The 17,786-nt window shown below is 36.7% G+C and overlaps 1 protein-coding gene across 1 annotated transcript; it reads left to right on the top strand.

Moving 5' to 3' along the window:
* The first annotated feature begins 1,840 nt into the window (after positions 1 to 1,840).
* Positions 1,841 to 17,542, top strand: LOC139762844 (uncharacterized). The gene is given in 13 exon segments (XM_071688026.1): positions 1,841 to 2,038; positions 2,655 to 2,754; positions 3,375 to 3,488; positions 6,182 to 6,265; positions 6,267 to 6,487; positions 8,594 to 8,711; positions 9,937 to 10,146; positions 10,600 to 10,770; positions 11,732 to 11,899; positions 12,551 to 12,736; positions 13,497 to 13,646; positions 14,650 to 14,809; positions 15,004 to 17,542. Coding segments are annotated over 13 exon segments (1,788 nt in total). The 5' UTR covers positions 1,841 to 1,979; the 3' UTR covers positions 15,051 to 17,542.
* The last annotated feature ends 244 nt before the right edge of the window (positions 17,543 to 17,786 follow it).

The following is a 17,786-nucleotide window of genomic DNA, read 5'->3' as shown; positions in this document are numbered from 1 at the left end:
ATGAGGGAGAGGTGAGAGGCATGAGGGGGAGGTGAGAGGCATGAGGGAGAGGTGAGAGGCATGAGGGAGAGGTGAGAGGCATGAGGGAGAGGTGAGAGGTATGAGGGAGAGGTGAGAGGCATGAGGGAGAGGTGAGAGGCATGAGAGAGAGATGAGAGGCATGAGGGAGAGTTGAGAGGCATGAGGGAGGGGTGAGAGGCATGAGGGAGAGAAGAGAGGCATGAGGTAGAGGTGGGAGGCATGAGGATGAATTTAAGTAGGCATGATTATATGGAATATATGGTTTAGAGGTTTTAGGGTTTTTACTTAATGTCTTAAAGGTGAAATTTTAGGTTTTATACACAATATTACTAAAGGTAAAACCTTTGGGTTTATCGTCAGAGAGAGAGAGAGAGAGAGAGAGAGAGAGAGAGAGAGAGAGAGAGAGAGAGAGAGAGAGAAATTGATCCAAATGATTTTTTCTAAAAATCCCGCCAAAAGCCATGTTAGTATCGAAATTTTTCCAGACGAGTTAAATGTTTACTTACTAAGTCATTTCTCTTCAATATATATTTTCAGTATATTTTATATAATGAAACATTGCATAATTAAACCAAATATCATTGTTTATTTCCTTATTTTCAAGATTTGTGAAAGCTTCTCAAATCAAAACAAACAAGACAGTGTTGCCAGACGCGCACATGGCGCAAAATTGGCGAGTATTTCATAGCCAATAAATTATATATGAGACAAACTTACTTATTATACTTATTATCCATCAATTTCTGGATTAAAAAAGTTAACGTACTTTTTCTTTATATGTATAAGCCTAAACCAAGCTAGTAATATCAACTTATTGATAATATTAAGTGCTATGTACGGATATTAGAGAACTTTGGCTATTTTTTTTTTCTTCCAGTCTAATCTTATCTTGGATATATTCACTTAATGGATATCGATTCTGAGGTCAAAGGTTAGGGATGACGTATGTAATCGCTGTGCTAACATCCTGGTCTTCATGTGCTGGCCAAGTCTGACCATAGTAAAACTACTTCGACCCCATTAAGTCAAATTACCTTGACCCCATTAAGTCAAATTCGTTGCTTAAGATAGAAAGATGATTTGTATTGTGATATATTCTTTAGTAAAGTAATAAGTACATAGAAAAAATTCTCTCTCTTCTTTAGTGTTGAAGTATCATTACCTATTTAGAGACTTTGCGCAATTATAAAATTGCAATAGAAAATGCAAGTTTAATGTCAGAAATTGACTGACTGCTTCACTAGTTTTGGAAAACATTATTAATTGTAATAACTGTAGTAATTGTTGCTTTGGGTGATATACTTCCATATAACTCCATAAGGTGCACTTAGCAATTCAAAGATTTGATTACATAATTATTTTAGATACATCTAAAATACGATAGTTTTTACACATATTTCCTTATATCATTTTGATATGTAGGAAGAATTACATAATGACCCATGATTAGTAGTTTTATAGGTGATGATAGTAACATTAAGTTACATATAAACAAGTTACTACCTGGGAACATAGTTGATGATGTTAACTGGGAACATAATAATATGGCTATCACAACACCTGTAATCATTCCATCGGCTGTTTAGATTACTAAGTCATCAAACAGGAAAGTGTGTTGTAGGTAGTAATTACTTTAGAATAGATAATCCCAACGACGTTATTATATATATATATATATATATATATATATATATATATATATATATATATATATATATATATATATATAGATAGATAGATAGATAGATAGATAGATAGATTTAGATTTTAGATGAAAAGAAAATGGGACTGGCGCAGATTTCACGCCAAGATGGCGCTCCCACGATGTGAGTCTGGTTACACTGCTGGCAGCATCTCGCCTCTCCACCTCCTCAAGGCAATAACCGAGAGGATAAATTATTTATGGAAATTATACTTACCCTAGGCAGTAAGAGGAAGGGTGGGCGAGGGTGAGCATCATGGATCACAAGGAAGGCAAGGAGGACTGCGCTTGCGCCACCTGCTTGACCAAGACCAAGTAAGGTCATGTCGGATTTTCGAGGTTAAATAGGGTTATTAGATGGTTATCTTGCCGATAGATATGTCAGTACATGTGAGTCACATGATATTATGCCGATATTTTTTTTGTGTCTGGGTTTTATCCACCAAATTTGGTCATACGGGTTCATATACGGGTAACGGGAAGGGGGTTACCTGCTTTGGGGGTCAAGTAAGGTTGATTGGTAGTCCAGCATTTCCCTGCTACTGGATGTAGTGCAGCATTTGAAGATCTGTGAGGCCTAGAAGAGGATTCTAAATTTGTATACAGTTATTGTTGCACTTCATGATTTTTTTCTAACCCAATAAAACTGACATAATCAGCCGTTAGAATTTAAGATGGAGTTTAATTGCTTCATTGTTCATCTTTTACGTCGAAATTTCAGTATTTCCACTTGTAATTGAACTCCTGATTAACAATGTCCTAATGAACATTCAATTTTTGTGCAAGTACATAGGACACGCGATGGCCAACCATTTTGACAATGGGTCGCCAAATGTGGTGCCAGTAGCTTGGATGTAAGTCCATATTTTTAATAGTTTGTGATTATAACCACTGAGATTATTTCGATGACATTCTTGTGTCATATTCACAGATGTGAAGAAGACCGTATTGTGTTTGATAGTTTGGAGTTGCTCGCCCTCTACACCACCATGACGGTGAAGCGGTTTGTCAAAAGTTCAACTTCCATGCGAGTAAGTACTTCGTCAAAAAAATCATTTAGCTTTTCCTGAATCTGATTAGGCAGAAATGTAAGTGTGAGAGGAAATGAATTATTTAATTCATTAAAGTTTCACAGTTGTACATATGAATAATAAAGTGTGGATTGAAATAGGGAGAGTCAAGATGTGTGTTGTATTGGGTGTTGTTGTGCAGGCATAAAATGATAAGAATAAAGTTAATATTACATAAAAATAAAGACAATATTATATGGCATGTGCATAAGGATTTCGTTTTAGACGGCATGTACAGAAATCCATCGTGAATGCAGGCAAAAGAGACAGTAATGATTGATATAAGATTAACATTGAGAAGTTGTTTGAATTGACAGAATTTGTAGCTTTGGAAAAGAGACAGAATTCCACTTGTGTAAAATTACCCCCTTCTCAGTCCACTACAGTAGTAAGATTTACATGTAATTACATAAAACACAGAGTGAGAGTGTCATTTTACTGTGAATAAGTCGTAATCCAGGTTTTTTTGTCTAATTGCCTTAACTACTTAACTTTATATTTTATTCTTCATGCTGTAAAGATGTTAATAATAAAGCTCCATAAAGATTACTTCTTTATGATTCAGGATACCTTCCCCACAGGATCATCTACCTCACCTTATTGATGTTATTGAACAGAACCTAGCCAGGCTTAAGATTGAGAAGGAGTGGTTTTTTTCAACCATCAGAGATCAAGCACGTCTTTATCACAATGAGGTACGCCAAGAACTTTTTAACGGATGTGACATACTTTGTTTCTATGTAACACTTTGTGACTTTGTCTTTTCTTTTCTTCTTATCTTATTTTTTCCCATGTTTTTCTAACTGGTTCCTCTACATGTTATTACTCAAAGTGATTTTATTGTTGCATGCAATGAGGCACTTGATTTCAGAGTTAGTTATTTCTCTCATGTTATTTCAATTTACATGTGACTGCATCATTTTCCTCTGAATTAAGTTACAAGTAAATTATTATTTCTGATAATTAGGTAGACAGTATGTGATTGGGATGAGTACTTACATAAAGGAGAGATTACGTTAGGACCATTATATTAATTATTTGATGAAGGAGTTTCTTTTTACAATTTTTTTTTTTTTTTTTTTTTTTTTTTTTTATACTTTGTCGCTGTCTCCCGCGTTTGCGAGGTAGCGCAAGGAAACAGACGAAAGAAATGGCCCAACCCCCCCCATACACATGTACATACACACGTCCACACACACAAATATACATACCTACACAGCTTTCCATGGTTTACCCCGGACGCTTCACATGCCTTGATTCAATCCACTGACAGCACGTCAACCCCTGTATACCACATCGCTCCATTTCACTCTATTCCTTGCCCTCCTTTCACCCTCCTGCATGTTCAGGCCCCGATCACACAAAATCTTTTTCACTCCATCTTTCCACCTCCAATTTGGTCTCCCTCTTCTCCTCGTTCCCTCCACCTCCGACACATATATCCTCTTGGTCAATCTTTCCTCACTCATTCTCTCCATGTGCCCAAACCATTTTAAAACACCCTCTTCTGCTCTCTCAACCACGCTCTTTTTATTTCCACACATCTCTCTTACCCTTACGTTACTTACTCGATCAAACCACCTCACACCACACATTGTCCTCAAACATCTCATTTCCAGCACATCCATCCTCCTGCGCACAACTCTATCCATAGCCCACGCCTCGCAACCATACAACATTGTTGGAACTACTATTCCTTCAAACATACCCATTTTTGCTTTCCGGGATAATGTTCTCGACTTCCACACATTTTTCAAGGCTCCCAAAATTTTCGCCCCCTCCCCCACCCTATGATCCACTTCCGCTTCCATGGTTCCATCCGCTGACAGATCCACTCCCAGATATCTAAAACACTTCACTTCCTCCAGTTTTTCACCATTCAAACTCACCTCCCAATTGACTTGACCCTCAACCCTACTCTACCTAATAACCTTGCTCTTATTCACATTTACTCTTAACTTTCTTCTTTCACACACTTTACCAAACTCCGTCACCAGCTTCTGCAGTTTCTCACATGAATCCGCCACCAGCGCTGTATCATCAGCGAACAACAACTGACTCACTTCCCAAGCTCTCTCATCCCCAACAGACTTCATACTTGCCCCTCTTTCCAAGACTCTTGCATTTACCTCCCTAACAACCCCATCCATAAACAAATTAAACAACCATGGAGACATCACACACCCCTGCCGCAAACCTACATTCACTGAGAACCAATCACTTTCCTCTCTTCCTACACGTACACATGCCTTACATCCTCGATAAAAACTTTTCACTGCTTCTAACAACTTGCCTCCCACACCATATATTCTTAATACCTTCCACAGAGCATCTCTATTAACTCTATCATATGCCTTCTCCAGATCCATAAATGCTACATACAATATTTACAATATTTTTACATATTTTGTGTTCATTTTGATGATCCGATGCCAACATGTTGATGATAAGGACCCTGTGTATTATAGTATCTTTTGATGATATAGTAAGTCAGGATATTTTAAGGTGCCACAAATAATTTACTTTCTTTACATATTTCGTACACAAATTCATCAAAGGAAACATCTGGTCCACACATCCAAAATCTGAATATCTTCATATTTAAAGTGTCCTCCAAAATGGTTTGAATTCAAGAACACCGTACTTTTCTCGGCTATTTCTGTAGCTTTTGATCTCATTCTGCCAATATAATGGTGAGCAACAAGCACTTAACCCCCAGTGCTTCATCTTCCATGTAATCACCATACTCAATTGTAGTCTGCATTATACTTGTTAGGAGCAAAGACAAAGAAAAGTATTTGATTCATACAATAACTTTATGGTTTTTCTCTTTGGTACAGTATGTGCAGGTAGAATATTGAAAAAACACATTTCTAAAATCTGTAAAAATACTAAGTCCAGGGTTTAGTGCTGTCAAGATAACCATCATTTTGGAGCATGAATTTCCAATAAGCATTTTCAAGTATTGTTTTTTGTAATGTTTTATATGGTATATTTTATTGTATAACAAACATATAGCATTTTGGACTTTCTTAAGGTATACAGAATTCTTTGTCAAGGTTACAGTATGGTCAGATAAGATTCCTTGGTCAGTATTCTAAAATTCTTATAAATCCTAACTCCCGTGGTCCTATGGATTTTGATATTTTATCTGTATTTACAAGTTTAACAAACAAGAGTACTTATAATATCTATAACCTGATGAATTTTAAATCTGGACACTGCATGATCCCGAGGAATTTGTGATAGAGATTTTCTTCCAGTAGTTTCAGCTGATTGATAGGGGAGTCTGAACTATTACATCTGCATCTTATTTTATTTCTTTGTTTTTTATGCAATCATGGAGGGATTTAGAGTAGTCTTAGAATTTTTATTCTGCTCATTTCAGTGGACCTTCACTAAGAATGGAATAAACGAGGGCCTGATTTGCTACAACACGTATCTTCTCATAGTTGCCATAATATTGGGAATAGGAAAAGTTATGGAATCCAGATGAATGTCTACCGTTCCATGATGAAATCATAATTGAGGAGTTGAATTATTTTTATGGGTCTGCTAAACCAGCTCTGGGTCTCAAACAACTCAGCCAGATTGATCCATTGTATGGATACCTTAGTCAGCACTCCTCCAACTTGGAGATTCTCCATTTGCCACGTAGCGATATTTCATCTTTTCAGAACTGTGTCAAATTTAGGTAAGTTTATGTTATATCTCCTGGTAAATCAGAGATTTTAGTTTCATTTTTGCCTGATCCATGATCATACATTTATTGAATTCACCACTTTTTAAAAAGTTCACTGCTAACTACTATTCTTTTTTGGTATATGTGTGATTTCAAACTCTTTCTCAATATCTTTTAAGCCTCACAGCAAATCAAGGTAAGAGTGTTTCAAAGCTCTTTGTCAGGGTTGTTCTATACCCATAATTGTATAAGAAGTGTTTGTGTTACCGGAGTTATGTTGATGTGGAACCTGATATATGTTATTTGTATTATTCTAATGTGCCCCTTCTGCCATCTATAACCTCTAAAGAATGATTAATGGCACCATGATTAAAGTACCATTATATTTGACAGTCTGCCATAGATAATGGCCAATTGGCATTTATAAATTACTGTAAGTTGCATGGAGTGACTCATTGCCCAACTGTTTTGATATGATTTTTTTTTTGGTTTTGTCCATGTGTGTGTGTGTGTGTGAGAGAGTATGTATGCATTATATGTTTTCATATGTCACTTACGTCGCAAGGTACACAATTACAGATTGCTTTGTCCGTTATTGTAGTTCTTCCACCCATTCTTCACATGTCCGTTGTCAGTGGTCATTTCAACTTACTTTGTTTGTGACTTGAAAAGTCTTTATCAGATGCTCTTGTCATTTAGTAAGTTTTCCTTGCATCCAAAGAATTGAATAGCTTAAAACTCATAACTATTTTAGATATTGCCTGAGCGAGCCCTTTAAAAAATAGTTTAGCCAGAACTTGAAAAAATTCCACCTTTACCCATGGAACCCAGCTCAGGAGTTTTTGTTGTCATTGAACAGTATTTCCACCCATTCGTATTTTGCTCCCCATAACTATGCTGCACTGCAGGCAATGCAAGAGTTCCATTGAACATCCATTTAGTTTGTTGGTTTGCATTTTCCACTATGTATTTATGATAAATGGACTTTTTTATTTTTTGGGACCCCATATCTTAAAAAACTTGTATTCCTTTTGAAATTTCTTGTGCTATTTGCTTCTTCTCCTTTTCATAATGTGTTCCACATGTTCACTACTTCGTTGCAGGGGAGATACCTCTTGATATCCCTTCTAACCCTCTGTTCCTGTTATTTCTCCTCTATTCTTGGTATTTCCTCTTGTTATGGTGTCATAAGCTTTAATGATCCATTTTGTGTTCCTCTGCTTATCATCTCCAAGGAATTTATGGCTTATCACTCTACTGCTTTTCTGATATCTTCATGATGAGGGCTCCCTTCTACTTCTTGTAGCCCATACTGTTTTCTCTTAATACCATCTTTATGCTTTTCTTTGGAGGTTCTTCAATAGTCCTATATGATCTCAAAAAGGAGGAGACTAAACTATAGCATCTTACTTCTCCATATTAACACATTGTTACTGTCACCCATTTTTTCAGTTCACTTGACTCTTTTGAACCCCACACATTTACTTGAGTAACCATCAACACTTTCCAGTAAACCTAATCTCATAAAATTCTTTACTCCAAACAAAGAGTTAATCACCTCCACCTTTGTTTCAATACACTACACGTAACTAGAATTCACCTTCTTGAAAACATCAACCACTTAAGTATTCTCTCATTTTTCATTGATACCCTTTCATTACCCACATAGGCAGGTGTTGCTGGACTTCACCTTGCACAAAGTTACAGCATTAGTGAAAATAATTTCGTGATAAGGAGTCCATCCTTTCCCAGCTACTGGAAGTAGCGTAGCCTTGAAGCTACAGGAGCTCCTGGAAGGAGGTACTGGGTAACACCAGGACACTTTCTTAGAAAGAGGTCCTAAGACAGTTATACAGAAGATAAAGTTAGATAAATGAACCCTGATACACTTAAAGATTGTAATTTATGTTCTGAGTATTAGCTTATAGCATGCTAGTTTGAGTTGCCTGATCTGATGTTAATGGGAATAAAACTTCATAATTCCAGCCAAGTAAGTTGTTCAAGAAAGGTGTGCCTAGTTAACTTGACTGGATACCCCATCCATCAATCGATTGTAAGTCAGCAAGCAAAAGTAATTTTTTTTTTGAAAGCTTTGGAGTGAAAACTTTATTTTTTCAGGAATTTGCGTGTGATTGAGCTGGCTGGTGGAGTCTCTGATAAGGTGATATGTAGTGCATTCTGGAATGTAGGCAAGAAGAGTGACAAAGTGTTGGAAATGGCCATTAAGGAATCTAAGGTGAGATGTATAGTTTTTGCTCTCAAGAATGAAAGCTTTTAACCATTTTACTTCTAAAGATGGTTTTACTACAAGTGACAGGTCTTTTCTCTCCCATATGCAAACTATTTGATGTTCTAGCATGTTTTCATACTCCACTGTCCTTCAGATTTTAGTGTTTCTTCATTTCTGTACATTTTTCTGTCTCCAATGTCTCAGTTTTTGTGATATGCTTTCATGTGAACATCACTTATTCTTTTGCACGATTTTCTTTGATGGTATAAGGAAATAGCAAGCATTTTTTTTGTGTTGGGCAATGCAATGTGCAAAAGGTTTTCATGAAATGTTTGGGGCTTTTCTGTGAGATGAACCGATAACCATTTTGGAAGATCATGCACATGATTTCTAGTGGGAATCCAGGGAAAGTTAACAGTCCTGATGTATAAAGTGACTGTTGATGTGTGAACATATTTTCTGTTTTTTAGATGTTTATTTGCAGATCCTAGAATTTGGGGAAAGTTTGGTTTTACATTGTGTGGGATTACCAAGGACAGCCATGATTTTTTTTACTTTATTTGTAAGAGAGTATTCTTAGTGATGATGCAGACTCCTGTAAGGAAATTGCAAGTGATAGGATGCTTACTTATAGCAAGTGTGTTTTAACTGAATTTTAGGGCAATCCCTGTTATCCTTCTTAAAGGATAACGCTTACCCTTAAAGACTAATAAGTTTATATTACTTCAGTTATCTAGTAACCATCAAGTCTTAATTAGATCACAAAGTATGTCCACTTTCTTCTGCTTTACTTGAATATTTTGTTATCTCAAAAATTTGTAAGATAGAATGATTAGAACTTGAATGATAAGTGATGGTTACAATTAAGCACAATTTATTAAATCATTCTACATATAGCATAACATGGGAGAGAGAATACTTTCCATTTATTTTCATGTTACAGAAGGTTAAGAGGGGCTGGAGCAGAGGTAGAAATCTTCCCTCCCTATATCATCACTTTCTAAAGAGTAGGAAGAGAAGGAGCTTAGCAAGGATTTTTCCTTGAATGCTTAGTATCTAGTGTTACTTTGCTAAAGCAGGGACAGCAAACATGTATGAGAAAATTATACTTTTAGATTGTGAATTTTGGTAAATATTGGCCAGAACCAAAAATCATCTCATTCCTCACCCAGCTTTACTGATTTTACAAATGTTGATAAAAGATTTAATTCAGTGTATGTGTGCATTACAGGACCCTGTCAATTGGCAGCTAGCTTTACCACACCTGGAAGTACTGAAGAACAACATGCTGGAGACCAAAGCTCATAGCAGTGCAATGCGTATTGCTCTAGGTGCTGCTGCTTTAGCCATTCAACCCAAGATGAAGACAGTGGAAACCTTGGGATCATGGAATACATATAACGCAGTGCTTTACTTGTTGGATGCAGAAGCTAAGCAAAGGGTAATGAGAAGATGGTAAACGTTGAAGTATTTGTTGTGGTAGAAGGAGATAATTGATAGGATAGAGAAAATAGACAATAGATGTCCACCTCTGAGTTAGGTTGAGGGGATAGAGGGAAAGTGAAGCTTAGCATGTATGCTTCAAGTAATTTTATAAATCTGTATACTTTAGGTCCCACACAGAAAGGTGTATCAGGGTCCAGCTGCTTTAAGTGGACACAACTACATGGTGTATATCCTTTGTAACTTCTCTGTTGTAATGTAGAGTTCATTTTCCTTGCAAAAAATCTATGTCTCAATAATGAGGCAAGCTTTTCATTCTAAGAGGCAGCCGGAAGTCCCAAGAAACTGAAGGGATTTCAGTTGCAACTGTACGTGTGTCTTTTGTGAGTGACTAAATCGATCATTTTATGATAAAATTGCACCTTCACTGTGAAAATCCATTCTGTTGCAGAACTCAGTGGTCAGTGTACAAAGCGTCAGTGTCACTTGCTTGACATTGAAGTGTGGGGAAGGGCTTAACATTAAAGAGCTCAAGAGAGTTGTGAAAGCTTGCCCCAAGCTATCAGGTCTTACACTGAATGACACTGAGAACATTCATCCAGATTTATCTCTGATGTGTGCTGTAAGTACTTCATTTTTGTATTGCTTGATTTTGATATTCACTGGAGAAGGTGTAGAACATGTTAGTACAGTATTATTGGAGGTACGTACAAGATGAGGCTGTACCCTGAAATAGATAAAGTGGTGAAGGAATTCTAATGGGCTGCAGATATTTCCTATGAGTATGTTGGAATAGTTTTTTTTTATTTTTTACATTAGAGGCTTTTCGTGTGTGGTGGACTTTGTATGCATTATGAAATATAGAAATACCTAGCACATTTGACACTTGGCAGAATTTGTTAAGAGTGATCTGATAGGCTATTGTAATTCTTGTCAGGTCTAACAGAAAACTTGCTTAAGAAGACACTTCAGGGAGAAGTAGAATTGGCATGCTACGAGACTTTTGTATTGATTGAATAAATGTGAAACAAGGAGAAATAGTAGTATGTATACAAAGCACAGTAGAGTGTGCAGTAATGATGATCATCTTAACACATTCTCTATAGGGCACGACTTTTATGGGTTTGCTGCTTCCAAATAGGACTTAATTTGTGTAGGTATAAAAGATACTTTTAAAAGTGTATCAGTGGAGTTGCTATGATGACCATAGATTGTCAAGTGCCAATATACAGTTGCTCATATTTAAAAAAAAGATTTAGTCATAATTTGCTCACTGTACACTTGTGAAGTAGTGGCCACTTCTCATGCTTGATCACTCAACTTTTATGATGCAGTTCATGACGTAAGAATTTATTTACAGTTGGTGCAAGTTGGTAAATTGTGTAAAATTGTTTCAGAAAGGAAATTTGGCTTTAAGCATTGGAATTCATTACTTCTTGAATTTTGGATATAAGGAAACAACATTGATTGCCCTCTGATAGTTTATTTTCAGGCCTTTGATATCGTGAAAAATTTTGTCTTGAAATTGGCAACATATGTTTCTGGCCTCTATTCATGTAACCTTATTGTATCTCTTCTTTCAGGTCATCCCAATGAAACAAGTGACCAAGTTAAACCTGGATGTTTCATTATTAACAAACCTGGAGCTCACTGTTTTGTTAGCAGAAATGTGTAATTTAGAGCACTTGACCTTACGCCTTACTCTACAAACTTTTCAAAACTTCAATATTCCAGTTGAAGAGAGTGCAAGGGTTAGTAGCAATATGCCATAATATTTCCTTGATGTGATGACTTGGAGACGTGGGGTACCATGTCTTTTTTATATTATCTGGGTTCTTGTCTTTGACATGATTCTGATTTAGCATATTTAACTTATTAATTTGATATATATGGTCACTAGGATAACTGTTTGTGAATGAGTTCTCACTTTTACCTTTCATTTTTTGTGGACAAGAATTAGTAACGTTGTAGCCATATAGAAAAATTATTTACCAAAGTTCAGTCCTTCATCTCAGGCTTGTACAAATCCAGTAGTTGCTTACACTGGTCTGCAGCCTGAGATTAATGTCCCATCACCAAGACTGCATTTCCTGGATTCATATTTTCATATTTATCCTAATGTTTAGACATATAGGTCAATATCCAGTTTGGTAAGTCATGAGTCTCTAGCAGGTTGTTTCATGCTGTGTTTCATGCTGAATCTGCTACATATATACTAAGTTGCCATTGTATACTTTAACCCTTAAACATTGTCAGTTGACAATTATAGCAGTTTCAGGGTTAAACTTAGTATATATGGTGATTGCTACATGCTCATCTAAATAGCTAAGTCTCATTGTTGATACTCGTAGGTGCATTGGCACTCACTTCGTGAACACTGTTGTGGTACTCTTTCCTTGCAGCTGTCCATGGTCCCAGCAGTCACGACTTTGGTCATTCAGTTTCTTTCTGATGACCCATACACTCCTGAACTATCATCACTTAATCATGAGTGTGACGCAGGAGATATAATGAGCTTTCTAGCAACTTTTTCATCAGTAAAAGAAATAAGCTTTTACATGACTATTTTTGTTACCCCTCCAGTATTGGTAAGTAAATATTTTTTATGAGGTAAAAGAATGAAATGAGATGGTAGTAGTATTACATGAAATATAGATGTGAAAGTCATGGAAGGGAATCATATGCACTGTTTATTATGTTTAAATTTTTGTTGGCTAGATTGATAAGATGATATTTAAACAAAATTAAATGTTTAACAGCTTAAAGATATCTTAATTGAAAGGATTTAATTTGGTGTAGAACAGTATTATTTTACCTGTAGGCATATTGTCCCTGGAAGGTAATTCAGTCTTTTCCATGGGGTAAGAAGCATTTACATTTAGGGATGTGTCAGTAATTTCAATAAGTTTCACTCATACCACATGTTGGGTGTTTTTTCTTATGTTTTGGGGATGTACAGCCTTGAGTTAAATATAAATGTTGTAGAGAATATAAACCACAAAATCACAGTGACATTGCAAGAAAACTTTAGGGTAGCGCAATGCACAGTGCAGAGCAGTTCACTTAGCACCCAATGCCACATTGACCTTGCAGCTTCAGAGCGGCTTCTAGTAACTTAAGAATTGAACACTGCAATGTGGAGACAATTTCTGTTCCCTGATTCATAATGAGTGCTGAAGCATAACATTGTTAAACTGGATGATGGTATATGAGGCCTACCTGTAGTTATAGAAGTGGATTATTAAGTGACAGAAGGATAAAAGTAGTAGTTTTGGAACATTATCAATATTTCATTGAATGAATGTCCTTACAAATGCATATATTATGAAATTTATTAATTTCCTGTAGGTTTATGGCTGCCTTGGAGGATCTTTAGCTGTGCTGCATGAACTAAAGCATTTATCTGTGATTTCAATCCCTGAGGATTTACCCCGGGAGCTGACTCTAGATGCATATAAACACTACAGTGGAGTACGTCATATGTTGTCAGATCTTCAGGTAATATATCCTGTTGTATGGCTTTATGCTTCAGCTACGTTTTTAAGAACAGTACTTTCTGATTTTTGACATTTATTTGAATTTTATATTTGAGCACCACTCGTTATATTTTTTTTTAATGTATTTTACAACAAAGATAATGGAACATAATATAAGGATTGACAGTAAACTGTTCTATAAGAGATGTAGGAATGGAGCAACCAAAAGATATAACAAAATTAAGCAAGAAGTTTTTAAGAAAAAGATGAGATATTTTTACAGTGTAAGAGTTGTGGATGAATAGAATGAAATGACAAGATATGGTTAATGCAGACAGCACTCCAAAATTTAAGAAGTTTCTGATTGAGGATGTTCAAGAGATAGGGGCCTATGAGGATAAAACATCTTTCCTTTACAGTACAAATAAGTTATTACAAATTATTGATTTCACAAACACTTCACAAGTCTGGTAATTGCACTTAGATAAACATAAAGAAGTAATAGGTAAGACCCAGAAGAAGGCAACAAAGTTAACACCAGGATTAAGGTAGCTGAGTGACAGGAAAAGGTTAGGAGCCTTAGATAACCTGATCACAGTCTTTTAAGTTTTTGAACCAGATTGATGAGACAGATAGATATAGGGATAGAGCATATCATTAAATTAAGCAAGAAATTTCTTTGAAAATGTGTGAAGAAGTAATTTTCCAGTATAAAGTAAAAGTGATGGATGAATGGAATAGACTGTATGATGAAACAAAGAATGCACACAGCATGCATAAGTTTAAAAAGTTGTTGAGAATAGAAGTGATAGTAGAGAAGTTCAAGAGATGGGGCCTCGTGAGTGTAAAACTCCCTCCCCACACACTATGAATAGACAGTTACAAACACAAACGTGAAGTAACTGGCTGAGGTATTGATTGATAAGGATGATATTGGAAGTGCCAAATCATTTTAGGTTATATATTAGGAAATGAATGTCAGTGGGGCAGGCAGATTATGAAAGTAGAAAAACTTCTGTCCCCAGAATAAGCCAAGACCCAACTGTTTGCAAGTGTTAGAAAGTTTGGTGATTGATGAATTATATCTCGCTCCAAATGTTGACATCATGATTGAGGATCTCAGGCTGGCTGGAGTTAAAGTCTCTGTCCTCTATCGTCCTGGGGTGCATAGATATCCACGCCGAAGTGAGTTATTTTTAAAGTAGCTCTGCTATTTTGATGAAATGATTTGTGGAGTTATATTTAGTCTGACAAAATTGTTTAAAAGTCTCAGCAGTATCATCCTTATTATGGTCTCTGTGTTTCCAATTTGTGACTTGTGATCCATATAACTTGTATGACCTGAAGGAAAGAAAGAATTGATTATGTTTTATTTCCAGGTGCATTCTTCAAAGTTCATCAAGCAAAGCCTCAGAAAATCAAGTAAACAGCCTTTGTAACCTCAGTCTTATTTTGTTTATTATTATTATTACTTTGATTTTTATAATTATTATTGTTAATGATAATGATTTTTTTTTTTTTTTTTTTTTTTTTTTGCCGCTGTCTCCCGCGTTTGCGAGTTAGTGCAAGGAGACAGACGAAAGAAATGGCAAAACCCACCCCCATACACATGTATATACATACTTCCACACACGCAAATATACATACCTACACAGCTTTCCATGGTTTACCCCAGACGCTTCACATGCCCTGATTCAATCCACTGACAGCACGTCAACCCCGGTATACCACATCAATCCAATTCACTCTATTCCTTGCCCTCCTTTCACCCTCCTGCATGTTCAGGCCCCGATCACACAAAATCTTTTTCACTCCGTCTTTCCACCTCCAATTTGGTCTCCCACTTCTCCTCGTTCCCTCCACCTCTGACACATATATCCTCTTGGTCAATCTTTCCTCACTCATTCTCTCCATGTGCCCAAACCATTTCAAAACACCCTCTTCTGCTCTCTCAACCATGCTCTTTTTATTACCACACATCTCTCTTACCCTATTATTACTTACTCAATCAAACCACCTCACACCACATATTGTCCTCAAACATCTCATTTCCAGCACATCCACCCTCCTCCACACAACTCTATCTATAACCCACGCCTTGCAACCATATAGCATTGTTGGGACCACTATTCCTTCAAACATACCCATTTTTGCTTTCCGAGATAATGTTCTTGACTTCCACACATTCTTCAACGCTCCCAGAATTTTTACCCCCTCCCCCACCCTATGATTCACTTCCGCTTTCATGGTTCCATCCACTGCCAAATCCACTCCCAGATATCTAAAACACTTCACTTCCTCCAGTTTTTCTCCATTCAAACTTACCTCCCAGTTGACTTGACCCTCAACCCTACTGTACCTAATAACCTTGCTCTTATTCACATTTACTCTCATCAGAGGTTTTCCTTCCAACACTCAGTATTTTCTTGCAGATGCTGTCAAAAATTTGGGAAAAGGCAGACTAGTTAAGAAATGTATATATTAATGTAGGCACAAGAATATGAAAGGAGAAGTACTTGGTTTGATCGAGTAAGTAATGAAAGGGTAAGAGAGATGTGTGGTGATAAAAAGAGTGTGGTTGAGAGAGCAGAGGAGGGTGTTTTGAAATGGTTTGGTCTCATAGAGAGAATGAGTGAAGAAAGATTGATAAAGAGGATACATGTGTCAGAGGTGGAGGGAACGAGGAGAAGTGGGAGACCAAATTGGAGGTGGAAAGATGGAGTGAAAAAGATTTTGAGTGATCGGGGCCTGAACATGCAAGTGGGTGAAAGGCGTGCAAGGAATAGAGTGAATTGGGACGATGTGGTATACCGGGGTTGACGTGCTGTCAATGGATTGAACCAGGGCCTGTGAAGCATCTGGGGTAAACCATGGAAAGTTTTGTGGGGCCTGGATTTGGAAAGGGAGCTGTGGTTTCGGTACATTATACATGACAGCTATAGATTGAGTGCGAACGAATGTGGCCTTTGTTTTCTTTCCCTAGCACTACCTCACGCACATGCAGGGGGAGGGGGTTGTCATTTCATGTGTGGCAGAGTGGCGACAGGAATGAATAAGGGCAGACAGTATGAATTTTGTACATGTGTACATATGTATATATCTGTGTGTGTATATATATGTATACGTTGAGATGTATAGGTATGTATATGTGCGTGTGTGGACGTGTATGTATATACATGTGTATGTGGGTGGGTTGGGCCATTCTTTCGTCTGTTTCCTTGCGCTACCTCGCTAACATGGGAGACTGTGACAAAGTACAATGGTAATAATATTATTTTGATACAACCAGAGGGCCCCTTTTATGGGTTCTTGCCATTTTGAGGGTGCACCCCATGCAGGGGCAAGGTAGGATGGACTCCTATGGAGGGGTGAGAAACCGCAGAGACTATACTCTTATCCGTCCACTTACACTGATATGGCTTCTCCAGAAGTCACTTCTCACTTGTGACATAACCACTTTTATGTTTGGTCTGGTAACACATGTGTTGTACGATAAAAGAGAGGCATTCAAGCAGGAAATGAGAAGCTGAAAAATTGTGTAGTAAGATGTCACATAGACATAAACATAAAAGTCGTAACAGCTAACACTAGAATCATAGTCATCTTACTTTTACTGACAAAAGAGCTTCATGAAAATGAAGCAGTGCAAGAATTCATTAAAGTTCAAATTTAAGTGCTGAATTTTATTCTATATTATGCATTGTAAGATAGGCTCAGAAATTTATATAGTATATTTTTTGAGAACCTTAGTTATACAGTAGATAACATAGCTAGTCAGTGGCTGAAATGGCCATGTCCATCTGTACTTTTTGAATCTCCAACTTTGTTTAATTTTTCACGTGTAAGTGATAATGTACGTGTATTTTGTACTAATTGCAGAAGCTCAATTCATGTAAATAAAGTATAAAATGTTTCAGTTATTTTGCTGTTTGCTTTCCTCAGAAATGACTTTTGATCGAGAGATTTGTTTGTCGGCTAATGGTCAAGCTGTAGGTCTGCACCTCCAAAGTCTTTGTCAAGTATCAGTTTGACTATAGATTACACAGTAAGGAACTTCAGATTATTTGTTTTCTGTATAGGAGTTAGATCTTCACAACGATGCAAGTAAGTTATATTTTTTTTTTTGTATGTTGCCTAAAGCCATTTATAGATTGCAGCACCT

Source organism: Panulirus ornatus, chromosome 45, assembly GCF_036320965.1.
Source record: "Panulirus ornatus isolate Po-2019 chromosome 45, ASM3632096v1, whole genome shotgun sequence".
In the NCBI taxonomy this organism is placed as follows: domain Eukaryota; kingdom Metazoa; phylum Arthropoda; class Malacostraca; order Decapoda; family Palinuridae; genus Panulirus; species Panulirus ornatus.
This window is presented reverse-complemented; position numbering and strand designations above follow the sequence as displayed.